Consider the following 26400-nt stretch of genomic DNA (forward strand, 5'->3'; position numbering starts at 1 on the left):
AAATATAGAACCATCTTGATGTGGTTCCTGGATCCACAACTTGGATTATCTATGCCATTGGGGCCTGAGGAGCCTCCCTTCCCCTCCCCCCCCCCCCCCCCCACTTCCTACTTGGATATCTTTCTTAATCTCTATCGTTCTCTCTCGGCCCCATACCTTATCTTTTTGGCTTCCTTCCCTCCTCCTGTCTTGTCTTCTTGTTCTTGTAGTTCCTGTGTGTTTCCCCTTACATTCTGTCTGCCTGATTACTGCCTACTTCCTTGGGGTGTAACACGGTCTTTTATCTCGATTCATACACTACTGAATCGAGACACAATCTACTGCTGACATTGTCTGACATTACTTCTGTGACCCACCCGCCGGTTCTGTACTTTACTCCTCCATATGGAATGTGATCGGCCCTAGTGGATTATGTGTTCTCTCAATACCAGTGCCTCATATTGGATCGTGTCTACCAGCATCTGTACCATGTTGTTCTCTGCTCTCTCTAATGGTTTTTATTTTTGTATTAAAAAGCTTAATAAAATCTGATTATTTAAAAAACTAAACATCTGTATTAAAAAGTATCATTTCTGCAGAGTCTTGGGACTATTTCACACCTCTGACTCAGAGGAATGGAGAGTGTTTAAAAGGTGTATTGCGTGCTTAAAGCCCAACTTTCACGCTCCCCACATAAATGACCCCCACCTCTTCCGGAAGCCCTCCAGTGTGTATGCAATATTTTTTAACATGCTTATCTTTTTATGATATCCTCTGAAAACTCATGTGTTGCCATTGATCCTCTTCTGATCTTCTCTAGCAGTGGGTGGTTTTCACAGATACAGAGAGACGCCCTGACTTAATGATGTCAATGCCATTATCTATATCGATATACAGTAATGCAGGGCACTGTGGTGACACCCCTTCAAGGGGCTGGCCCATGACACCCTCATTCACAGTAATATCTTCAAACTTCCGGGTCGAGTGATGCTGGGCTTTATTCAAGCCAGAAGATGAAAGACATCTTATGGTGGAAAAGAAATACTGCAGGAATTGCTCTGGATTGAAGGCAAGTGCTGGAGCTTTTTTATTTTAACTAATGTAGGGGAATTAATTAGGTCATATTTTTTCAATGTTGTCCCAAGCTGAAAGTAGGCTTTAAATGTGTCTACATACATACTAGAAAGATGCAACAAGCAGGACTTTTTTTTAACACGCTGCACCTAAAACGCAGAGGTACGGAGTGGTTCTTATGGCTTTCTCTACAATCTTTACAAAAACGGGTTGATAAATGATATTTATCCTATTTTACCAGCACAGTGGCAACATTAACACAGCAGAAAACCGTGGGCAGGGTTCCAACTAGGGATGAGCACGAGTTTGAACCCGGTCTGAACCTGATCTCCTCCCAACAAGGAAATGCCATCGGCCACTCGCCCAATCAGCTGCCCACTAGGGCATTCCCCGCCCCAAGAGCTGCACATTAAGAAAGGGGCGGGATGCTTTTGCTGGTGGCATTTACCTTGTATGATCACATGGCCATTTGGGTAAATGTCATACACCCAATATAGCCTGTGGCAATATAAGGTCAATAACATCACTGCACCCTCGACCTTTGTTCATGTGCAGCTGTGGATGGGGAATTCTTTTTAACTATTTTGGGGACCTAGTGCATACTCTTGACGAAAGAAAGCAGCCTTCTAGGCCCAGGACCATGATTTGTCACACATAACCATGTAGTCCAGCACTCAGCCAATACCTACCTCTTGTTGATGAGAGATGTCAAAGAAGATAGACCAGACTGGTTCAAGCCAACAGAAAGTCCATGGTAACTCAGATAAGAAACTGTGATAAGCAGAAATGCTTCTCAGAAGGCAGAGCACATTAAACTTTGAAGTGGATGGGCCATGAGGTGGATGAGCTACAACAGCAGAAGTCCATGTTGGGCTTCATTCGTGTTACCCTAGAACGGAAAGTAGTGGCGCTATATCCTTGCCAGCTTGAATTTTCATGACTCTAAGCCACATAGATATCCTGCAGTTGTTTGGACTGGCTGTGGCACATATATGTCTGTTGCAATCAATAAACAGTTGGTATTAAAGAGATTGAAACCTGTTAATAAAGCTGTGGCTTTGACCATCTAACCAAGAAGTTTGTGTTCAGTTTAATCTGTGGGAAAGGGGTGGGAAGGTAACTTGTTTAAAGTTAAATTAGTACACATTGATTTATGACCCTCAGCAGTCAAGCCGAGACTACACTGGGCACAGGCTCGCTGAACTGTTGAAGACTGGAAACAATGTAGCTTTGCCAGATGAATCTCAATTTCTGCTGAGGCGCAGAGATACCGGTAGTAAGTCAGTCACCAGATCTGAATCCCATAGGACACTTTTGGGATGTGGTAGAACAGGAGATTCGAGGCATGAATGTGCAGATGACAAATTGGCAAAATTGTACCGTGTTTCCCCACAAATAAGACACTGTCATATTTTTTTCCCCCCGAAAAATCACACTAGGTCTTATTTTCGGGGGATGTCTTATTTTAACCTCTTGCCGTCCGCCCGTAGTAAAAAAACGGACGGACGGCACTGCAGCATCTGCGGGTTGCCGTCTCCAGACGGCAATTTTTTTCTGCTCGCGCGCGCCCCCTAGCGGGCACGCACGGGCAGAAAAGACCCGCTAAATGCACACACCCGTTACCGGGTGTTTCACATATAGGCGATCGGCATTGAGGCGACAGGTGTCTGCTGATTTCGTGACAGGAGCGGCAGGGGCGGCATGCGCAGCGGTTAGTCCCCGCCATGTACTCTGGTTGCTCTCTGGGCCACCCCCAAACTAGGTCTTATTTTGATTTAAATTAACATTTTTATTAACCACTTGCCATCCGGGGCATTTTCCTACTATTTGCGCACACATGATAAAATATACATGTTTGGCTAGAAAACAGCTTCAGACCCCCAACAATTCTATATTTTCTGAAAGCTGAGGCCCTGTAGAATAAAAAAATGCTAGGTGCAATTTTGTACGTCGCACAGTTTTTGCGCAAATGTTTATCAAACCAGTATTTTTAGGAAAAAATAAACTAAATTAAAATTTAGTGCACAGAAACCTAATATAATACCCAATTTTTTGGTAAAATATGAAAGACGGGATCACATCGGGTAAATAGATACCAAACATGTCAGGCCTTAAAATTGCGTTCGCCCGTGAAGCCGCAAAAAAGTAAATACCCCAAATTTCCCATAGGGAAGATTTTAAACACTTTTACCGCTCATCAGTTTAGTGCTAACAGTCAATGACAGTGCTAGAATTATTGCTCCCGCTCCGAAGTTCGTGGCGATATGTAACATGTGTAGCGCAATTGTCATTTTCGCATGTAGGCGCACCGACGCGTGTTTGCGTGTGTATGTGCGTGCACGTGGGGGACAGGGGTCTTAAAAAAATATTTTTTCCATTTTATAATTTTTCTTTTATGTTACTTTCATTTTTAAAACTTTTTAACACTTTATTTTTTTTCCCCACTAACCCTATTGCTATTACATAGGGAGCTAACAATCACCCTAATAGCAGATAGGCTGTGACAGGTCCTCTTTATGGAGACATCAGGGGTCTTGCAGAACCCTAATGTCACCTAGGAACCCCAAAGAAGCTGAGGAAGCAGAGATGTGCTTCCCCAGCTTCATCTCCTGGCTCTAAGAGCCGGAGACTGTGTACAGTGACACAGTCACTGTACTGGAAGCCGCTTAATCTCTCTCTAGTCACTACGGGGAGACCCGCCGAGCCGCTCCTGGGCGCCATTCTTGTTTTCACCACTTCAAAGGGCCGCCGTCTATCGACGTATTGCGGCCCGGAAATGGTTAAAGACCTTTTATTTTCTATAATGTTGAACGCCACCCATAAAGATTTATGTACACACACACTGGTCCAGCTTCTCCAAATGTAAGTATAGATATTTTATACCTGGTAGCACCACAGGGATCCCAGAGAGCACTGCAGTGACTGTAGCTACTACGGTGTAATTCAGTGTCTTCAGGGCCCTGCACGGCCTCTGTGCTGAGTGACTTCCTCAGTTGCTCGCTCAGCACATCAGCCATTCAGAGAACATCTAGTATTTTTATCAGTGAATACTGTGTTCTCTGATTGGGTGAGCACCACCCTTTGTCCAAAACACCAATTATTAATTCATAAAAATTCCAACCAATCAGCTGCAGTCACTGTTAGGGTATTCTGACAGCAGTGGGTGCAGGGATTCCCCCATACATGCTGTTTAGTGTGAATGGGGGAATGGAGCAAGTTCAGTGTATGGCCGACAGCCTCAGGCCTCGTTTAGATGGGCTTCACAACCATCTGAAAAGAGACCCGCGGTGATACTGCCACTTCCTGAATGCCTTTTTTGGGGGAATCTCAAGGGGGAATTTTCCTTGAATAACTGCGCTGCAACCATGTTTGCCACACGGTTGAGTTGCAGTCCCATTCATATCTATGGTAGTGTGTGGCAGGTGACAGTGCCTGCCAAACGCAACATGCTGTTTAATTTTAGCTGCAGCAATGATTTTACCGCCTCTCAGCCACCCGTGTAAACACGGCTTTAGTCTAGGAGGTGGTGTCATGTAGCGTACCTGCCTTGTTTCTCAGTTCCATTGCAGCCAATGATCTTCCTTGGTCCCATTTTACCCTTGACATGTAGTCCAACACCGCCCACAATCCTGAATATCGCCACCGCCATTAAATCAGCTCTTGGTGCCCAGCGTTTCCAATTTACAGCAGGGGTTGACTGGCAACTTTTAGCCCAGGGGGCAAGGACAACCCAGAGGCCCATGGTGCAGCAACTTGGCCCCCCTCCCGCTCTGCCTCTTCCCCCGCCCCTACCTGCTACTTTTGCCATCCCTGTAACAGTAGTGTGAAGGGTCGGGTGATGTGAGGACTCCTAATAAGTCCATTAAAGGGGCAACTGGCTGGGGGATGGTGCTCTCCTCCCACTGGGCTCCCTACATGGTTCTTGCTTTACTCCATGTCCGGTACTTATGTACTCTCAACCACTGTAGACTGCCGCTGGCTGTCTGGGCTTGTGAGCTGTGGGAGGAGCCAGGCAGCGTCAAAGTCAGTGTTCTATCATTTTTCTCGATCCCGCTCATTTTCTCGACTGTGTCACTTCCGGTCAGGGCCGTAGCTACCATGGGGCGAGTGAGGCAATCGCCTCAGGCGCAGGCTGAGAGGGGTCATAGCCAGGGCCGGGCCTAGCTGCACCCCCTTGCCATGGTGAACACAGGGCGCCATTGGCAACAGGGCGCCAGGTGGCCAACACAGTATAAATATGAAGAAGTCACTCGCACTCCAGCTCAAGTTCAGTCAATAGGTGGCCAACACAGCCGCAGCTCGGCAGGGAGAAGAGGTGCGGCACAGGCATCAGCTTCTCCTCGGATCCCCACTGCTCTCCCCCGCCTGAATGGGCAGAGGACTTTGTGTCCTCAATCTCTTTTTCTATTTCAAAAGAGGAATATCAGGGGTGTAAAAATAAAATAATAAAAAATATATTTAAAACACACACGCATGCGCGCCACCATCCCAGAGACGGGGCACATGATGTCCCATGACACGTGGGCTGGTATAACACGTCTGTTGGGGGGCACAATTTTCTGTTCTTGCCTCGGGCGCAAACAAGGCCAGCTACGGTTCTGCTTCTGGGGGAGCCAAGTCATCCGAATCAGTAGTTTTCCTGACCCCCTTTCTTCATGACATGCACACCTGGCAGTGACACAGTAGAGAAATGTATGAGTTGAGGAAAATTATAGCACACCGGTAGTCAGTGCTGTGCATGGCTGCTGCCACCCTGGTAGTTCTGCCACTAACTCCAAACTGTAGAGGGACTACAACTCTCAACACCTGAAGTTTCACATTACTCTTGGCTCCTACACAAGACATGATCTGGACTAAAGCAGGGGTGGGCAACTCAGGCCCTCCAACTGTGCTTTAACTACAAATCCCAGCATGCCTCTGCCAATGTGAGTCATACCTGTAACGATCAGTCTTGCAATGCCTCATGGGACTTGTAGTTCTACAACAGCTGGCGTTGCCCACCCCTTGATCTAGTGAGTAGAGCTGCAGAGAAGTGATGTGTCACCTATGGGCAGGTCTCTCTGTTACATAATGCCCCGGTATAAGGTCACACTGAGGGCTCACAATGACACCGGCTGTATTAATCATTGATGGGCTGACCGGGCATAAGTGTGACACGGTCACCGCACCTCTGGCTGTGCTCTCGCTGCTGCATTCACCGACCAATCAGCACACACGAGTGATGACAGAGGGGCGTGGCTGTCTGGTTGCTGCGAAACAGTATCAGTGCCTCGGTTCGCAGTTCCTGTGTGCGGAGAGGGAGGCGTGTCCCTCAGAATCCGCAACATGGCGCTGAACAGAAACCATTCGGATGGAGGGGGTGTCGTAGTGAATAATTGTGAGAGGTGAGCAAACGTCCTGTACGGGCACCTTGCTACCATTCATTTATCTCCAGACCCAGACCGCTCTGCCGAAGCTTCTGACATATCACTATGTAATTGGGGCGGGGCTTCACGAACTTGACAAACGGGCGGACCAATCAGGAAGCCGAAATTCTTCCTCGTTTTATCCTAACGGGCGCAGTAGTGCAGTGATGTAGCGCAGCATGTATGTAGCGCAGCATGGGTCGGTGCCTGGTATCTCTATGTTAGACAGGAAGGCCCAGATTCTGGATATTGGCCATTTTATCTGTATAATGCGTGCTGGTCATCTTTAGTCTTAAATGTGTGTGTTGAAAGCTGAAAGAATCAGAGTTGATCATTGCTGACCTTCTCCTGAATATGCTGTTTGCCTGGCTGTCTGAATCACTGACCTGGAACAAGTTCTGATTTTAAAGTGGACCTTTATTCCGAAAAATCCCTTTCCTTCATTGGATTCTTCCCCTTCCAGTGGCGTCACAAGGAGGTTGCGGGGGATGCAGCCAGCACCGGGTGACACCAAAATGACTGGCAATCATTTTGGTGTCACCCCCTCTTAAAAGTCATGGGCGGAGACACTGACAGCACCACTAGAGAGATGGGGGTATCCTGCCTGTATATCCCCTCCTCTCTCTGCTGGCCTGTGTCACCAAGATGGCCACCAGCAGTGGAGTAGATCGCCACGCTTGCCTGATGACATAACACCACGGACATCATAACCAATGTGCTGCTGCTATGTTGAGCAATGGCAGAAGGAGGTCAGCAATGGCAGCCTATACTTTCCCCACACGATACAAGTTTCCTATTATTGGAATACCATTCATATCATTTGCCGCCCCTCACAGGAGCTGACAATCTAATATAGATTTAGGGAGCAGTTCACACCAGTTCATTGCGTTGATGTGAGCTGCCCTGCACTGCAAAAAAAAGTAGAGCAGGCTCTTTTTTTAAACGCAACACGTGTTTATCGTAACGCACATCAACGCAACGCATATCAACGCAAGGCAAACCAACACCTTATACAGCTTAGTGTAAAAAAAAAAAAAAACAACGCAAGTAAACACACTTGTGTTGAGTCACATCCAACACACACATTTTGGTGTGAATGCTGTTCCATCAGCAGTATGTCAGCTCTCCGTACCCCACCTTAGCGGATACTGTGCACATCACATCTTAGTAGTGCATGTGATAGCGTGCGTTTAATGCAATGCTATCGTGTGAACAGGCCCTTCGAGTACACTGACATCAGCAACCTGGGTGATGCCAATCTTCCAGTGGAGGGAATCGGTGCCTCCTCCTGTCACTGGCTGCCCCAGACATATAACTCTAAGGATAGAAGAGGGCATAAAGGGCGATGCAGGGCCTGGCGCGATGCCAGCGGGGAATTACTACTTTGCCTTTAAAGGAGAAGTATTGGCTAAATAAAATATACTCTCCTCGCTGCATAGAGCCAGTGTGGGACTCTGCAGCTGTCTCATGCCAATGTTCTATCAAAAGCTCCAACTCATCGAAATCACCAACTACCTCACTGCCGGGTACTTGCAAGTTGGAGATTTCGACCAGACAGCGTTAGACTGCAAAACACAAAGACTGACAGCTCTGTACAGCTGCATTTTAACAATATTCTGCAGATGGCAAACTCGACGAGTATTCTGAAAACGCAATGCGCGCATGCTCACCGCAACTGTACAGAGCTCCAGTCTTTCTGAGCACCGGAAGTGAGGTAGTTGGAGATGTCGATGAGTTGGAGTTTTCGATAGAACACCGGCTCTGTATCAAGAGCCATGCAAAATGGGCTTCCAATGCACCCCAACAGATGCGCATCATCAACATGACCCTTTTTTTCTTAAAACGAAGTGCACCACATGGCATGCTGCACGCTGAGGTGGACTGTGCATTGGATTCTACTGTACAGTGTGATGGCATGCTGCACGCTGAGGTGGACTGTGCATTGCATTCTACTGTACAGTGTGATGGCATGCCATTCACAATGAACAGCACTGCAACACACCACACATAGAGCAGGTGCATTGACATGCGTTGTGGTAACGCATGTTAACATGTGTGTTTAGCGCACATTGCCGCAGCACAGAAGTGTGAATGGGCCCTCTAAGTCATTCAATAAGGGAAAAAATGTATTAGAAATGTAAAAATTAAAAAAGGGTCACTTTTTGCATACATTTTGCATCAAAAGAGGCCGCAGTAGGTTAAAAAAAATCTCCAGTTAGTCTTACCGTCAACGCTGTTTCTAAGGATCTTCCAGGACAGCAAGCCTACTTAGGTCGCTGTCCTGGAAGATGATTGGTAAAAAAAGGAAAACTAACACAAGCCTAACAAATGAAATAATAATATAAATGAATATTGATTGTAAGTGCCGTACATCTATTTTCTCCAATCATCTTCCAGGACAGCGACCTAAGTAGGCTTGCTGTCCTGGAAGATCCTTAGAAACACTGTTACCGGTAAGACTAACTGGAGATTTTCCTAAACTCAGGGTCAGTGTGAGAATGGAATTGTTATGTTTTTGTGGTGAGTGATTATAAACCTTGTATCTAGTGATTGTGTACTTTGCCCTGTAGCTCACTAGGACTGTTATGCACTTTGTAGAATCTCACGTCACTTTTGTTTTTCAGCGTTTTGATGTCCTACGACCATGTGGAGCTTACATTTAGTGACATGGCCAGCTCTTCGGATGCTTTTCGGGGGACTAAGAAAGGCACAATATTGCTGACCCCATACAGAGTAAGATCATGTGACTTATTTCCTCGTTGTCACCTGTGATACAAAAAGAGAACTCAGTCTGAACAGAAATCACAAAGTAGACTTACGGTCACTATACACGTTACAAACTACCTGTACAATCAGCTTTAGATTTACCAAAACGATGTAATATAATGTCTGTGAAGGTTCTCATTCATCCAGGTCATGGTATATCTGTAACAAATAAATCAAGGCAACTGGACTTCCTGTATTTTTCTTGACGACGTTTCGCTGGTCATCCGACTACCTTTCTTAATTCTGAATTGAGAAAGCTAGTCGGATGACCAGCGAAACCTCTTCAAGAAACTTACAGCAAGTCCAGTTGTCTTGATTTATTTTTCACAGATATGTAACATGATGACTTACCTCATCTAACCAATCAATTTGCATCCTGTCAGGTGGGCACTCGTATTACATAGTTGTTGGTAGATCTAAAGAAGATTGTACAATCATATTGTAACATTTGTGGTGAGCTTTATACAGACAGTTTGGAGAGTGATATCATTTATTGCAGGGGTAGGCAACCTCGGCACTACAAGTTGTGGCTCTGGGAGTTATAGCTTTGCAATGCCTCATGGGACTTGTAGGTGGCCACCCCTAAGGTAGACATTTGATGGCAGTTAGATATGAATGTGTGTTCTGACTGTCCTCACACATCAGTGTCTGGAGCTCTATAAAAGGGGACAACATATGCTTGGCCTGATGTAAATAAGGAGAAGAAAGTGAGAAAAGGAGCATTGATGGTGGATACTGCCACCTGGTGGGGGGGGGGGGGTAACAGTAGAAAACGTACCCTATCAGTTGTTCCCCCAGGTGACATCAGAAGGATCGGGAGCTTCCACAGACAGAGATTATCAATCAGGCTAAAAACTGTCATCTAATGTCTCTAAATAGCTGCAGGCTGTGAGCTGTTTTTGGGTAGATATTCCAAAAGTTCCTTATTTAAGGTGCCTGATTATCGTGCGATAATCGGCAGGTGTATGGAAGGCGTGCGACCGTTTCTACTGTACGGTCTTTTGTCTCCCGAGCACGCTTGAAAACCCGCCGAGAATCGTACGATTGTCGGCTGTTTAGTGGCGTTCTCGGGGGACAAATGCCCGGGGGACAAAGGCCCGCCCCTCAGCGGGCAAGTACGATCTGCCTGTCCAAGATGGGCAGATCGTACGTTATTTTAATGACCTTACAGCCATCGCATGACATAAGTCTTGCGATGGTTGTAAGGTGTATGGCCAGCTTTAGAGTGTATCTAAACCTGGCTATGCCACAGCTTCACTTTGCACTAAGTAGCAGCATTGGCAGCCTGCCATGGGCTCTCTTTCATTTGGCCATTGGGCTGCATATCAGGTTTATCAGATAGGCAGCTTATTGGCCAAGCGCAGGAGCTTGCACGGCTGGCTGACAGCGCTCCTGCTAATTGCGAGGCTCTGGCTTAGCTTTGAAAGGCTTTTACTGGCAGGATCTCCAGGTAAACTATGGAAACGATTCCCAAAAACTATTTGCTTAAAAAAAACTGTATATAGAGCAGCATGATGCCATATATACTGAGACATGGATTTGGGGTATATATATATTTTATTAGAGCAGTCTAGGTGAGTTTTGCTTGAAGACAGTCAGGTCATCATTGCAAAACCCATTAACCACCAGTGTCTATGGATGCCTTTAGAGTTGCTCCACTTTTCATAAGTCAAACCATGAGTGTCCCATCATGTATATTGAAGGGGCTCAAATGGAAATCCCGGCAAACAGCTAAGTACATGATTAGACTCTGGCAAGACTCTGACAGCCACGGGCATGAATGGCAAAGGCATGATGGAGTGCCGAGGTTGCCTACCCCTGATATAGGGGGTAAAGCCACTTCTTTCAAGAGTCTTATCAACCAGCACGCATGTTCCATAACAAATAACAAAGGAAGCTACCAATGTCATTGGCTTAATACCATCCAAAATATAACATATATCTCATTAAGTTTGACATCTGCATTGGCACAGGACAGAATGATGTTCTGGCTCCATTATTTATTAGATCGGGGCTATTCACAGAAGAGTGAAGGGTTTGGAGAAGAAAGGAGAAGGGAACTATCTAGGACAACACAGCTGATTTGGAAAAATTCTCCAATTCAGCTCACTTTCCAGTTCAGCTATGTTGTCCTAAATTGTTCCCTTCTCATGTCTTCTCCCCAGCTCTTCACCCTTTTGTGAATAACCCTGTAGATCTTTACAGACACGGCATCTCATGAAACTGATGAGGGGGCAATAATGAGTAGGTGTCTTCATCTTATATAGTGAATTGGTTAACTTTCCTTTTATGATGGGTCCGTTTGAGGGTAGCTCCTTCCAAGCTGCAGAGGGGACACGCCAGAACAGACAGCAATTAAAGAGAAGCTTCACTCCCCCTTGGATTTTTTCCGCTTACCTTTTGTGCAGCATTGTCCTCAAGGCACATACCTGGCAAGCAAATCCTGTGTTGTCCTGCTGCGATCCGCCGATACAGGTGACACAGCCTGGGTGCTACGCTGCCGCCTTGGTCCTCCTCAGTCATCGGGAGCCGGCTGCCTCTTCTGGGTTCAGAGAGCTGGCCAGCGATGACTGAGGAGGACCAAGATGGCAGCGTGGCCACCCACCTGCTGCTCTGTGTCCCTACTCTTGAATCCCCCTGGGATATGTGATGGGGATGTCCTAGGAGGCTGCAGGAGCAGGACAAATCATTCTCACCTATGTGAGAATGGCGGCGGGGAGGTGGGCCGAAAAAACCCGCAAACATTAAAACAATATCATTTTCTTTTACCACTTTATGTCAAATAGCGTAGAGGAGAGAACTTGCAGTGGGTTAGAGTACAATTTTAGAATGAAGGTCCGCTTTAAACATTCCCAGAGACGGAGAAGGCTATGAAGTGTAAGGATGGAAGAAGGGAGGGGGCTGTGCTAGGGAATTGACTCTTCCTGGATTAGTCACATTTTCAAGTTTAAAGACTCATTGCAAATGAATAAAAATCATTTATGGAGTGGAAACGACTGTAAGTAAGCATTTCAAATACTTGATTATCTGTTCTTGTTGGTGACAGGGTCTCTTTTTAAATTTGCAGATGATCTTTGTATCCAAAGGAAGGGATCCAATGCAGTCATTTATGATGCCTTTCTACATGTTAAAGGATTGTGAAATCAAGCAACCGGTTTTTGGTGCTAACTTCATCAAAGGGATTGTGAAAGCAGAACCTGGTGGTAAGAAGCACATTTATCATTTATAATTTTTGGGCAGCACTGGGGGTCCTGGTTCAAATCCTGGCCAGGTCACTATCAGCAAGGAGTTTGCATGTTCTCCCTGTGCTTGCGTGGGTTTCCTCCAGGTACTCCGGTTTCCTCCCACACTCCAAAGACATGCTGGTAGGTTAATTGGCTCCTCTCTAAAGGTGGCCCTCTATGTATGCATGTGAGATAGGGACCTTAGATTGTAAGCTCCTTGAGGGTAGGGACTGATATGAAAGTGCACTATGTAAAGCACTGTGTAAGCTGTCGGCGCTATATAAATACCAATAAAAAATAACCGTTATACTTAAACATGCAAAATGAGTAATTGGCCACATTCTGTACTTTTCATCCACAGGTGGCTGGGAAGGCACTGCCACATTTAAACTCAGTTTTCCAGCTGGGGGAGCCATTGAATTTGGACAGTATATGTTACAAGTGGCCTCTCAAGGTAAGCTGCATTTAAGTATAATGGGTGTACTGGGGACGGGTTAATCATTATTGTCTGGACCATCCCTGGTGAGATTTCCCCTCACTTCCTGTAGTATTGTGCTGTGCTGTGATATGTTCCAAGCGGAAACACTGACAAGTTGAGGAATTTACTAAAACTGACAGAATCTGGAGCAGTTGCCCATGGCAACCAATCAGCTTCTATCTTCAGTTTGTTTAGTTACGCTTTAAAAATGAAAGAGAGAAGCTGATTGGTTTCCGGGGATTCTGCCTGCTCCAGTTTTGATAAATTCCCCTGACCCTTTGCACTGTGCTCCACACAAACAGATATGGGTTCAGATTGCCATGCTAAGTCATTTGTCCGGATCAAAGTAACATTTGCTGTTGGGATTAGTATTGCCAATGTACATAGAAGTGATGTCTGTTTGTTTAGTTTAGCTTTGCCCTCACTTTGTGAAGAGATATCATTCTGCATTCTGGTTTTTCCATCGCAGCCGCAGGACAAGAAAATTTGCCTTGTTCCAGACGGGCTCAATTCACAGCACCGCGGTGCAGTGGTGTGCGCTGAACAAAAGAATGGCATGCGATACTTTTTCCAGGGCAGCGCAGTATGATGACAAGCGTATTGCACATTGCTATGCCTATAGAACTTAATAAAATGTCACTTGTGACAATTCAATAAAGTACTAACAAAAAAAGAGTGAACAGTGCAGCGCATCAGCACTGTGACAGCTAATGCTCACCAGCCGCTTTGCATTGTAGCGCAGCCGCTAGTGTGAATCCAGCCTTAGGGCCCAGTCACACCATATCCAGCGCATCTTGGTGCAGTTCGCGCCCTAGAACGCACTGTGTCGCATAGATCGGGGCGGGAGGGGGCGTGTCGGTGCAATTCATGTCAATGGCACCACAGACACGCCCCCCGCCCGCAGTGCGATTGCCCGCACCGGAACGCGAGGTACAGGAATGCCCTCGGTTCCAGTGCAGTGCGATGTGAAAAAATGCGGCATTCCTGTACCTCGCGTTCCAGTGCGGGCAAATCGCACTGCGGGCAGGGGGTCGTGTCATTGACATTAATGGCACCGACACACCTTTTCCCGCCCCAGAATGCAGCCCGGCCTGATCTATGCGACACAGTGCGTTCCGGGCATGAACTGCACCAAGATGCACTGGATATGGTGTGACTGGGCCCTCAGTCTTTGGAAGTGAGGAAATAAAAAAAACTCTGTAAGCTCCAAACTGACTGTAGCCCGGCTGCTGGTGTGAATGGGACCTCAGAGAGGCAGCAGCTTCAGATTCACCAGTAGGGGGGCGATAGAGGTGATTGCTTCAGGTTTCCTAAAAACGTAAATAATTAACCCCTTAATGTTGTATTTGTTGTTGTACCCATAGCGTGGCCCAGAAATAATAGGAGAAAGAGATGGCGAGTGCTCTACAGCTAGTGATCACTGCGATAGCCAGTCACGGGCTATCCCAGTGATCATGTGATTGGGAGCCGCTCCCCCTGGACTCTTTAATACGAGACCCAGAAGCTGATCGGTGACAACTTGGTTTCTGTGCTGGGGGTGCTCTATGAAGTGCATTTCCAGTACAAACAGAGGTACACGTATGCAATCTTACAAAAGAAGGCCCACCTCCATGAGGCCGTATATCTGCATACGCTCAGCGGGAAGAGGTTAATTATAAGGACTGCTTTGTGAAGGGATGGGAAACATCTGAAGGGGAGATTTCGTGTAGGGCAATTCCCTTTAAAGAAGAGCCACATGAGCCTATATGCAACAGATTCACTTTAATGCCATCCCCCTCAGCTTATCCTCACCTCTCCATACCTTCCCTGCTGTCCTGTCTCAATCCCCACCATCACTGACTGGGTGAGTTTCCAATTGCCAAGCATCAGGGCTAACCCACGGAAGGAATGGGCGTGAGTCACAAGCTAGCAAAATGTAGGTGAGTATAAACAGCTGTGGTGTTCGCATCTTAGGAGACGCTGTTACTTTGCCCATCCATGGCATAGTGACATTGTCTGTGTAAAGGGTCACCCCTCATCCACCGATGCTCACCGATACAAATCCAGGCATAGAGAAGCTTCATGGTCCACTTGGATGCACTACACCAGTTTGCCGGTGGACCACAGCAGGTCAACTATATTCACCCTTACTCCAAGTGGAGAGGCAATCAGACATGGGGGCCGTGTCAGGAAAGTGATATGCAGCACCATATCACCAAGAACATGAGGGCAACAGCCGCAGGTAATTGGTTGGGAAACATGTAACTCATGTTTTCCACCTCCAGAGCAGTCCTCCCCAGTGCTGCATGCACTGGGGAGGACTAGTGAACTTTCCTGACACGACCCCCATGCCTGATTGCCTCTCCACTTGGAGTAAGGGTGAATATAGTTGATCTACTGTGGTCCATCGTTCTACATTGGCATATATTCCGATTGGACCTCTTCATGATATACAGCCTTTGCCCCTCTGAAGAAGCCCAGTAGGGTGAAACATGTCGGGACTGTCTTGAATGAATGATCAATTATGCTGTATAAATGAATCATGCAATGTTAATATTGTATATGGACTAATTATGCGATGAAATAATCATGTTTTACAGAATGGAATTTGAATCACTAAATAATCATGTTATAATAATAAATGAATTTATGAATTTTTATGCATAGCAAGAGAGCTCCTAGTATTTCTTGAAAGCCCCTCCCCCTAGGGTCTTGGCACACCCTTGGGTGGAATTTATTCAAAGTAGCTACCAACATTCCATACAGTTGTCTGTCTTTGTAGCCCTCTGCAGTGCATAATATAGAAACCGTGTCTTCTAAGGTTTTAAGGAGCACAATAACCCCTGACACATGGTGAGGTGGTTCAGAAGCAACTAAAAAAAAATGGTGAAGCGCGTCACTTCCTCGCAAACCCAAAACAGGGATTTTGTCACCCTTTAAGAGAGTGGGAGGAGTCATGATTGACAAAAATGAAATGACCTGAGACTGGTGTAATTTCTAACCATTATTTTGTGTTGTGCAGCTTCAAGAGGAGGACCTCCAGGAGGTGCATTTCCTTTTATGCCTAATGGAGGCTATGGCTACCCACCTCCGGCAGCCAATGGCATCTATCCTTCCCCTCCTGCTGCGGCTGGGTACCCTTTTCCACCACCACCCAGTGGTGAGTATTTACTTTTCCTCTGTAACTGGCTGCATGTTTTACATATTCTAGACATTTATGCAATTATTTTTGTGAAATACTTCAGGAAAATAAGACCAGCCCCCTATATGCTATAGCTGACCGATAACAAGTATGTAACATGCTTGTTATCAGTCAGCTATAGTATATAAGGGTGCACTTGCCTTAACCACTTGATGACCGGGGTGTGTATACCCCCTTCCTGGCCAGGCCATTTTTCAGTGTTCAGGGCTGCGGTACTTTGACTGACATTTATTCCGTCATGCAACGCTGTACTGAAATGAATTTTATACCATTTTTTGGGGACAGATTAAGCTTTCTTTTGGTGGTATTTAATCACCACTGGGGTTTTATTTTTTTACTATATAATGAAAAAAGTACCGACAATGTGGGGGAAAAAACTGTTTTCCCTACGTTATGTTATAAAACAGTTATTATTACCCAAATTTTTGGCAAAATATAAAAGTCGGGGTTACGTCAGGTAAATAGACACCAAACATGTTAAGCTTTAAAATTGCGTGCGTCCGCGAACTCGCAAAAAATACCATACCCAAAATTGGACATAGGCCACGCTTTAAAAGCTTTTAGTGCTCATCAGTTTAGTGTTATCAGTGATTGATGTCCCTAGAATAATTGCTCTCACTGCGACGTTCCCGGCGATACGTAACATGTGCTGCAATCGTCAATGGATGCAATCGTCGTTTACGCACTTAGGTGCACTCAACGCATGTTTGCATGTGTATGTGGGGGGCGGGGGGACTTAAAAAAATGTTTTAGTTTTTTTATTACCTTTATATGTGACTTAATTTTTTCATATTTTTTTGGTAACTAATTCTTTTAAACATTTTTTTTTTCACGTAACTTTATTGCTATCACGTAGGGGACTAACAAGCCCCCTTTGTGATAGCTAATTTTCAGTAACAGGTCCCCGAGCACAGCGGAGCTCGGGATCGCCAGCACCGGGTGCGGCGGAGGGGGGGGGGCACACCCGCACGCTTATTACAAGCGATCAGGCATCTCTACAGACGCCCGAACGCTTGTATGTAAACAGCCATCGCTGGCTGCTTACAGTGCAGGCTGAATTCCCGTTTAAAACACCCACCCGCATTCAAGAAGCCGCTGTCCAGCCGTTTATTTACAATGGCCGGACAGCAGGTGGTTAAGGTAAAGATGGCTGCTGTAGGTGAAGTGCAAACTCCAGTCAGTATACTTTTCAGTTGGCTTGTGATAATGTCAGGACCGGGTGCAGACACTCCAGTAAGCGTATATAGTGGCAAGTGACTTCACCTACAGCAGCCACCTTTACCTTAAGGCAAGTGCATTTACAGGTACTCAGATGCTCCCAGGACGTAAACGATACACTCTGACTATATAATGTCACAGACGGGCCCCAGATACAGGGCAGAGGTACTGACTGGTGATGAAGGACACAACAAGAGTAATTACAAGGCTATGGTCAGGACTTGCAGGAGAGAGTATTCCAAGGACAGGCCAAGAGCAGGACTGGCAGCAGACCGAGTATTCCAGGGAAAGGCCAAGAGCAGGACTAGCAGCAGACCGAGTATTCCAGGGAAAGGCCAAGGTCAGGGCTGGCGATGGAGAGAGAGTGTTCCAGGGAAATGCCAAGGTCAGGACTGGCGATGGAGAGAGAGTGTTCCAGGGACAGGCCAAGAGCAGGACTGGTGATAGAGAGAGAGTATTCCAGGGACAGGCCAAGAGCAGGACTGGCAGCAGACCGAGTATTCCAGGGAAAGGCCAAGGTCAGGACTGGTGATAGAGAGAGAGTATTCCAGGGAAAGGCCAAGGTCAGGGCTGGCGATGGAGAGAGAGTGTTCCAGGGAAATGCCAAGGTCAGGACTGGCGATGGAGAGAGAGTGTTCCAGGGACAAGATACTGAGACAGGATGGGTAGCAAGCTACAGGGTACAAAGACAGGAACAGGATACAAGGTACAGGACAAGAAGTATTCAGAGTATTCAGGCTCCAGAAGGCAGAACTATTACAAGACTAGAGCCTTGGGCATGTGATGCTTAAATAAAGCAAAACTAACCAATCCCAAGGCTGGAAGGGTATGGCCAGGCTTGTTAGCCCGCAGCTGATGAAGTAGTCAGGAAAGGTGCTGAGGGGGTGTGACCAGGCTCATTATACACAGCTGATGAAGTAGTCAGGAAAGGTGGTGAGGGGGTGTGACCAGGCTCATTATACACAGCTGATGAAGTAGTCAGGGAAAGGTGCTGAGGGGGTGTGGCCAGGCTCATTATACACAGCTGAATAAGTAGTCAGGGAAAGGTGCTGAGGGAGTGTGACCAGGCTCATTCTACACAGCTGATGAAGTAGTCAGGGAAAGGTCCTGAGGGGGTGTGACCAAGGCTCATTCTACACAGCTGATGAAGTAGTCAGGGAAAGGTGCTGAGAGGGAGTGACCAGGCTCATTATACACAGCTAATGAAGTAGTCAGGGAAAGGTGCTGAGGGGGTGTGGCCAGGCTCATTATACACAGCTGATGAAGTAGTCAGGGAAAGATGCTGAGGGGGTGTGACCAAGGCTCGTTATACACAGCTGATGAAGTAGTCAGGGAAAGGTGCTGAGGGGGTGTGACCAAGGCTCGTTATACACAGCTGATGAAGTAGTCAGGGAAAGGTGCTGAGGGGGTGTGACCAAGGCTCGTTATACACAGGTGATGAAGTAGGCAGGGAAAGGTGCTGAGGGGGAGTGACCAAGGCTCGTTATACACAGGTGATGAAGTAGGCAGGGAAAGGTGCTGAGGGGGTGTGACCAAGGCTCATTCTACACAGCTAATGAAGTAGTCACTGAGGGTGCTGGGGGTGTGTGGCCAGGCTCATTATACACAGCTAATGAAGTAGTCAGGGAAAGTTGCTGAGGGGGTGTGGCCAGGCTTGTTAGCCCACTTCTAAAGAAGTCAGGGAAAGGTGCAGTAGCAGCAATCAACCATCAGGAGGCACTGGGAGGCTGCGACGGTTCAAAGGATCATGAGACGCTCTCCTAACAATTATATACTGATCCTGGAAGCTCTGAACTATATAGCAGTAAGCTCCAACGCTGCCCATGGTGTGCAGGCTCTGTACATGCTGAGGGTGTCTGCAGGTCTAATGACAAGCACTTCTGCTAAAGATGAAAAAACATTTAATAATCAGGGGTGTGGACATTTTTGAAAAAACTACTTGTCCAAGGACTAAAGCGGGGGCCGAATCTACTTGTCCCTCATGACAATCTACTTGTCCTGATACAAAAAAAATAATTTTAACCAAAACCGTCTTTAGCAGTGCTAAGAAACGCTTCTCATTGGTCAGTGCCGTCAGGTGACTGCGTTGACCAACGAGTGCTTGCAATTTGCGAGCAAAATTCAGAATACATGGAACAGGTACAGATAGTACACCCGTACTTGTGGACGGGAAGGACCGTTCGCCGAAAGGTAAGTATAGTGGGAGGGAGATTTGTGCGGGTAATTCTATTTTCCCAAATTACTTGGGAAAGTGAATTTACCCTTTAGGGTGGGTGCAGACTTGGGCAATCCTGGGACGTGCGATCGTGTGCGGTTGCATACAGCGGTTGCATCCGCATGTATGGGGTTACATCTGTGTGGCAATCGCTGAAAAAAAGGTAGCTGTACCTTTTTTCGCAACATGCACCACGCAGTGTTTTCAACCGTGATCATGTGGGATCGCCCAGGCAGTATTGCGGCGGGAAACCGTGTGATCTGCCTGGCGCGACTGGAGTGCCATTAGAAAATAATGGCACTGACAGCGTGATTGGCTGTCAGGACTGTGCTAGAACTCCTGTGATAGGAACGAGCAGCAGCCGCCGGGGACAGAGGCTGAGGGAGGTGACAGAGCCTGTCACAGCTCCACCGTCCGGCTCTGTCACTGCTCCACGCCCCCTCCTCCGTCCCCGCTGCTCCACGCCCCCTGTTCTCGGCACTCCATTCCCCCCGTCCTCGGCGCTCCACGCCCCCCGTTCTCGGCGCCCCCCGCTCTCAACGCTCCACGCCCCCGCTCTCGGCGCCGCTCAGTTAACAAAAAAAAAAACAGCCCTGCTACTTGTCCGTAGCAGGGCTAAAACACTGAAAAAAACACTTCCCCGGCGCCCGGAACTACATGTCCCGGGCGTCGGGCGATACGAATTCCACACCCCTGATAATATTCTGTGCAATAAATCCTCCAAGTACTCTATACTGCACAAGGTCATTGTGCTCTCTCATCACATTTTATTTGTAGATTTAATGCATCAGACAACAATAAAAACCTGTAACCGTTCTCTGCTGCTCTCTAAAACAACATATAAAGTTTTGGCAAGATTTTGGCTTCACCATTCAGTCATCTTTTATGAGAATACGCTAAACCAATAAAAAGTCATATCTATGATTCATTGTATTATGATTGTCCACCATTTAGAATCGCAATGCTCATCTGGTTTAATTCCATGTGTTTTGATTTCTCTGCTTACCTATATGATCTTGTAGAGTTTTATCCAGGACCTCCAATGCAAGACAGTTCGATGGCATACATGCATCCACCTCCTCCTCCCTACCCCGGGCCCAGGCAGCCCCCCTCAGCTTCTGCTCCTGACTTGCCTTCTACTCTAGCAGGTAAGATGTCATAGCCAGGGAAAACATACCCAAAAAGACAGTGTTCTTTTCTCCTATTGGAATGCTGCTATAAGGGTATTATTTAAAGCAGTGGTTCTCAACCTGTGTAACCTCAGGACCCACATTTGTCCAGGTATATGTAGTCTTTTCAATGTGTGTGTTGTTTTTATGTTCAGATTTACTTTAAATGCTTATGTTTGAGTTTATTTAACCATCTATTACCTATAAGAATCCAACAATATCAAACAAACAGTTTAAGCCCTGCTGCAGCAGGAACTTTATAAACCTCGACACGCGTAGGCTTTACCATCTTTGTGATCTTTGGACTTCTGCAAAGAAATTAAATATGCTTGTCTGCTAAACCTTGTGTGTGGCACTCGTGTTCTCCTACATCTTCTAGAAGCAGAAAACAAAGCATGATTTTGGGCTAAAAATCATTTACAGTCTAAACTGGTTAAAGCTTTCTCTATTTTTAAAAATAATGTCACTTTTTAATATCATTAAAGTAAATCTGTGATGAGAGCAGTATAGGGGCTGACTTCAATTCTGGTCACTAGCCCAGAACAAGTACGCTTTTCTGAAATATCACAACAAAGTCAGATGTCCTTGTCTGCATGTTGTTCTGGGTTAGAGACTACATGTATTGAAGCAACAAAATCAGTGTGACAGGTAGGGTGTCAACATTTACATAATGAAAGACAATTACAGCCTCCATTTTTCACACCATCTCCAATGCGTTCTGGCCCGGTTAGTGGCTGGACCGCACTGGATCGCATAGTGGAAGCCTCCCTTCATTCTGGGGCGGGAGGGGCAGTGTGCACCGCAAACACGCCCCCCGACCCCGCCCACAGTGCGATTGCACACACCAAAACGTACATGCACTATTTTTTGTGATCGCACTGGACCAAAACACAGGCATTGCTGTGCCGTGCGTTCTGGTGCAGGCAACAGAATGGCACTGCCACTCCCCCCTCCGGCCCAGAACGCAGGGAGGCTTCCACTATGCGATCCAGTGCGTTCCGGCCAATAACCGTGCCAAAACGCACTGGAGATGGTGTGAACCGGCCCACAAGGTTTCCTTGAATTTTTTCATCTGTTGAATAGTGGACATTTTCCTGATGGGAATTCTCATATACACTTGAATTATTTTGCTTACGCATATTTGCTTTTTTTTTCTGTAGCTGAAGCCAAGGCTGCGGAGGCAGCTGCCAGCGCATACAACAGTTCTAACCCTTCCAATTATTCCATGCAAATGGTAAGTCTATTACATTGACACTGATCATGGAAGTGATGGTGAACACACACCTGTCATTATGATCATTCTATCAAGTATTCAATGTGACTAAACTGATTGAATTAAATACAAATCCAGAACGAGAGACTCTCTGTGCTGGAGAGCCGATTGTAAAGGTGGCCATACACTGTACAACCATCGCAAGACCTTAGTCTTGCGATAGTTGTAAAGTACTTAAAAAAACGTACAATCTGCCCATCTTGGACAGGCAGATCGTACTCTCGATCATCGCAAGCCCGCCCCCCTGAGGGGCGGGCTTACGATGACTGTAATGAGGTGCGGGCTTACGGTGACTGCAAACGGGCAGTGTGCGCGTGCGCACACCGGCCCGTTCAGCAGTAGTCGAACCAGCAGGCCACTAACTCGCCGAGAATCGTACGATTCTCGGCAGGTTTTCTAGCATGCTGGTTCGACGGAAGACATGCAACCGTACAGTAGAAACGGTCGCACGACTTCCATACACTGCACGATTCTCGTACGATCGCGGGATTGCCAGCGATTCTCGTACGAGAATCGTGCAGTGTATGGGCACCTTTACACAGACCAATCAGATTCACCATTTATGTTTATAACTGAATGTTCATATTATAAATTGATATTTTCAATTGATCTTAAAGTTCGGAACAATACAGTGTGTGTTGCATAATTCAATATTTTAATTGATCATGAATTGCTTGTTAGCGATCTCTTGCACCTTGATCGATCACACAAATAAGAATGTGCCATTGCCAGTGGCGTCGCAAGGGGTTGTGGGGGTTGCAGCCCGCACCAGGTGACACCATCAGAGGGGGCTCTCTGAAAAGTCAGGCACACGGTCATGGACCAAGAGCCCAACGGTTGCACGAGAGAGGAGCAGACCCGGCGGCGTACCTTATCCTGCCGAGTGAACATCCCCTCCTCTGTTAGCTGCCGTCCATCACCAAGATGGCCACCGGCAGGTAAGCAGGACATCATTGCACATGTGTGTGATGGCTTTGCGCATGTGTTATGTCCCAGCAGGGTGTCACTCGACGGCTGCTCTCAGTGACACCATGGCTGGGGATAACAGACACCGGCACTCCAAGTAATGAATCAATGGCGTCTCATTATTGACGCATGAAACATAGTACAATGCATCAAAAAGCTTTCTGATGCATTGTGCTATGTTTCATGCGTCAATAAACAGGCGCCATTGAATCATTACTTGGAGTGCTGTGGTCTATGTTATCCTGTGATTATAGACGGTCGCCAACCATCGACTGCCGCAGCACCCATCTTTTATAAGGAACAGCGGTTTTGAGTGCGATGGGTTCATGGACTGTACCATGGCTGGGGACTCCCCTGCCCATTGCACTCCTGACCAGAATCCCATTTAAAATGCTTTGGTGGGTGCTGAAGTAGCCAGCGCTGCATAGGTCAACGTGTAGAAGGATAAGCCACCAGTACAAGAGAGGTCCACTTTATCTTCCTGTCTTTATAAACATGGTATCGCATATAGTTCAATGTTTCGGAACCTTATTTGGTCCCTTCATCAGGCAAAGCAAAGTGTGACCACAGTTTGCTTTGCCTGAATAAGGGACCACATAAGGTTCCATTTCATCTATATGCGATACCATGTTTATCTCACCACAATGAAGACGGAAAGATAAAGTGGACCTCTGTTGTGCTAGTGGCTTATCCTATACATTGATCGATCACAAATCGCAAAGTGTATGGCACATTAAGCAGTAGAGTACTCCATAGTGTAAATCATTTTCTTTTTCTTTAGGATTTTCCTCCACCACCTCCTTACTTTCCACCGGATGAAAAGAAAAACCAGTAAGAAGCCTTCTGTGCAGCTTTAACCAGGAACCAAGTTCCTGCCATTCCTTTATAGCTTCTTAACTAGAAGCCAGATTTCCAAAGACACTAATCCTGTAACATTCCTGGTGATGGTCTTTCTGCCAGTGAATGCCCATAGCTCATTAAAGCCCAACTCCAGGCTCAGCCTCCCTAGTGCCCTTCCCCCATGGAGCCAACCCAGATTAAACTGATTAGATTGTTTTTCTTTTTTTTAAATATCCTTATATTTTCAGATGTCTTCAGGCCAGTCATGTGACACGGTGGGTCATCTATTCCCGAGTGGTGGGCTGTCCTCAATGATGTGGAGAACGGTGTTGACATGATGACATCAGCTGCACTCTCTGCATTATTACACTGTGAATAAAGGGTGCTGCAGTGATGCCCCCTCAAGGGATGGACTCGTAACACCCTGCATTCATAGTATGTTTTGCAGATTGATGAGGCGGGTGTCATTCAACCCAAAAAGCTGAGAAAATCTTGTGGCAAAAATAAGGTAGTGGGGGGACAGTTCGGGGTTGGAGGCTTGTATTTCAGTGTTGTTAAGCGGTGGGGGGAGGGACCTTTTTGTAAATGGTAAATCTGGCCTGGAGTTGGGCTTTAGCACTTCTGACCGGCATATGATGGGCTCCTCTGGAACAGTAGCTTCTGTTCACCCCTAGACATCATCAGAAAGACCATTCTATGACCATTCTGTCTTGCACATCGGAATAATTGCAGACTGGACTGTACTGCGTCCTGCTACATCAAGCATGCACTCTTTTTCTTCTCTGTTATTTGATTGCTGTGTATATGCAAATAATAATTTAACATTTAATTTATTTTGAAGTTAAAGTAGAAATGTAATGTACATAATATATTAAACTAAACTAAAGATTTACTAAGCTGTCATGTCTTTTTTTTCTTTTAGCAACTTAAGTGTGCACATTGAATTTTTATAATTTATAAAATACAAATCCAGCTCTATAAAGACATGTTTTGATGAGTTTGGTGTGGAGGAACTTCAGTGGCTTGCATTGAGCCCTGATCTCAACTCTACTGAACATGTCTGGGATGAATTGGATAGCGAGGCAGGTCTTCTCATGCTACACTGCTACACCAGTAACTGACCTCATAAATACTTTTTTAGGGCACAAATTCCCACTGACATACTCAAAAAGCTTGTGAAAAGCCTTCCTAGAAGAGTGGAGTCTGTTATATCTGCAAGGGGGAGGGGGAGTCAACTCTATATTAATTCCAATGGTTTTAAAATGGAATGTCCGACAAGTTCATATAGATGTGATGGTCCGGTATTGACAAACTTTGGCCATATACAGTATTATACAGGTCAATTTGGAATGCTTTCTTATAGTTCCTGGCTTGCTATTTATATTTAGGTAATAAAGAACTTTTTGTCAAACTTTGGCAAAGGTCCATAGTTGGTAACCCGTTCTGAAGCAAAAGCTATTGAAATGTTAATGTTCCCAATATGAATAAACTATCACAGGAAAAAAAGCAGTTAAATGAACGGCTTCTCCATGTAACCAGACCTAAGTTCATCAGTAAAACCTTTCTGAAAAGTTATTATTACTTTTGCTAAAACAATGTTACTTTTCTTTAAATCACGTTTGTACCTTTGCTTGGGATTCAACACTTCTAGGAATGCCAACACATGGCACCTAATATTAGCCTCATGCTAGATGGAGAATGCCACTAGAGTGACAGCTCTGAGTCTTCTGGTTTAGCTGCTGCTGCATCCAAGATGGTGGCGCCCAGCAGACGTTTCAGACTTTCTGTCTAACATGAACTAGGGAGGAATTTCAGGAATGAATAGATGCATTATGTATGGCAAATGGACATAGTTTGCAATAGGAAATATGTTCTTTGAGGGGACAGGGTTTCTTTAAACAGAACCTGGCCTTTTCCCATGCAGTGCCAAGCAACACTTTTGCTTAACTGCCACCCTCCCCAGCTGCACATTCCTGCCTTCCATTTGTACCCCCAACACTACATTCTGCTGCCCGGAACAAAGAGAAATACCTGGCAGTTCCAGGAGCATAGGGAACATGTGACCTAGCACAGTAACAGGTCCACTTTATAGAGTATAGGCAGCATGTATTTACCTTCCACTTGCTCTCCAGCCACTGTAACGTGCCGCTGAACATATGGATAAATACTTCAAAATAGGGATGCACCGATAATAGTATCAGTATTTGTGCCAATCCCAAGTATTTGGGTGAGTACTTGCACTCGCCCCCAAATGCTCCCGATGCCTTTCCCGATACCGGAACATCTGGCATCAGGAAGCCGGGTGGCGAGTCATTACACGCTGCCCGGCTTCCTCATTGGCCGGGAAGCCGGCTATATGCTCCCTCGTCACCAGGTAGCATGGAGCCGGCTCCCCGGCTAATCAGGATACCGGGCAGTGTGTAATGACTCACCACCTGGCTTACTGATTGGCCAGAAAGCCGGCTCCATGCTTCCTCGTCACGTGGTGACGAGGTAGCATGGAGACGGCTTCCCGGCAACGAGTCATTACACGCTTCCCGACTTCCTTAATGGGACTTTTGGTATCTGTGAGTACCAAAAAAAAAATCAGTACTCGATACTAAAAAAAACGG

At 46.3% G+C, this 26400-nt stretch overlaps 1 protein-coding gene across 2 annotated transcripts; it reads left to right on the top strand.

Moving 5' to 3' along the window:
- Nucleotides 1-6276: 6276 nt before the first annotated feature.
- WBP2 (WW domain binding protein 2) lies at nucleotides 6277-23984 on the top strand. 2 transcript variants are annotated; one of them, XM_018568395.1, is made up of 8 exons: nucleotides 6281-6437; nucleotides 9083-9191; nucleotides 12292-12427; nucleotides 12810-12902; nucleotides 15928-16065; nucleotides 20563-20688; nucleotides 21870-21943; nucleotides 23730-23984. In XM_018568395.1, the coding sequence occupies exons 1-8, from the start codon at nucleotides 6379-6381 to the stop codon at nucleotides 23781-23783; spliced, it is 789 nt and encodes a 262-aa protein (XP_018423897.1). In that variant the 5' UTR covers nucleotides 6281-6378; the 3' UTR covers nucleotides 23784-23984. The 2 variants fall into 2 exon arrangements, with proteins under 2 accessions (XP_018423898.1, XP_018423897.1); XM_018568396.1 differs by lacking the exon at nucleotides 15928-16065 and having other exon boundaries at nucleotides 6277-6437.
- Nucleotides 23985-26400: the final 2416 nt, after the last annotated feature.

Source organism: Nanorana parkeri, unplaced genomic scaffold, assembly GCF_000935625.1.
Source record: "Nanorana parkeri isolate BGI_ZX_2015 unplaced genomic scaffold, ASM93562v1 scaffold1182, whole genome shotgun sequence".
In the NCBI taxonomy this organism is placed as follows: Eukaryota; Metazoa; Chordata; class Amphibia; order Anura; family Dicroglossidae; genus Nanorana; species Nanorana parkeri.

What these genes read in the sequence shown, in the direction of transcription:
- WBP2 (XM_018568395.1), top strand. Translation starts at nt 6,379, where the DNA reads ATGGCGCTGAACAGAAACCATTCGGATGGAGGGGGTGTCGTAGTGAAT. An exon ending in GTAGTGAATAATTGTGAGAG is followed by an intron (nt 6,438 to 9,082) that starts GTGAGCAAACGT and finishes TTTGTTTTTCAG; the next exon opens with CGTTTTGATGTCCTACGACC. An exon ending in GTTACAAGTGGCCTCTCAAG is followed by an intron (nt 12,903 to 15,927) that starts GTAAGCTGCATT and finishes TGTGTTGTGCAG; the next exon opens with CTTCAAGAGGAGGACCTCCA.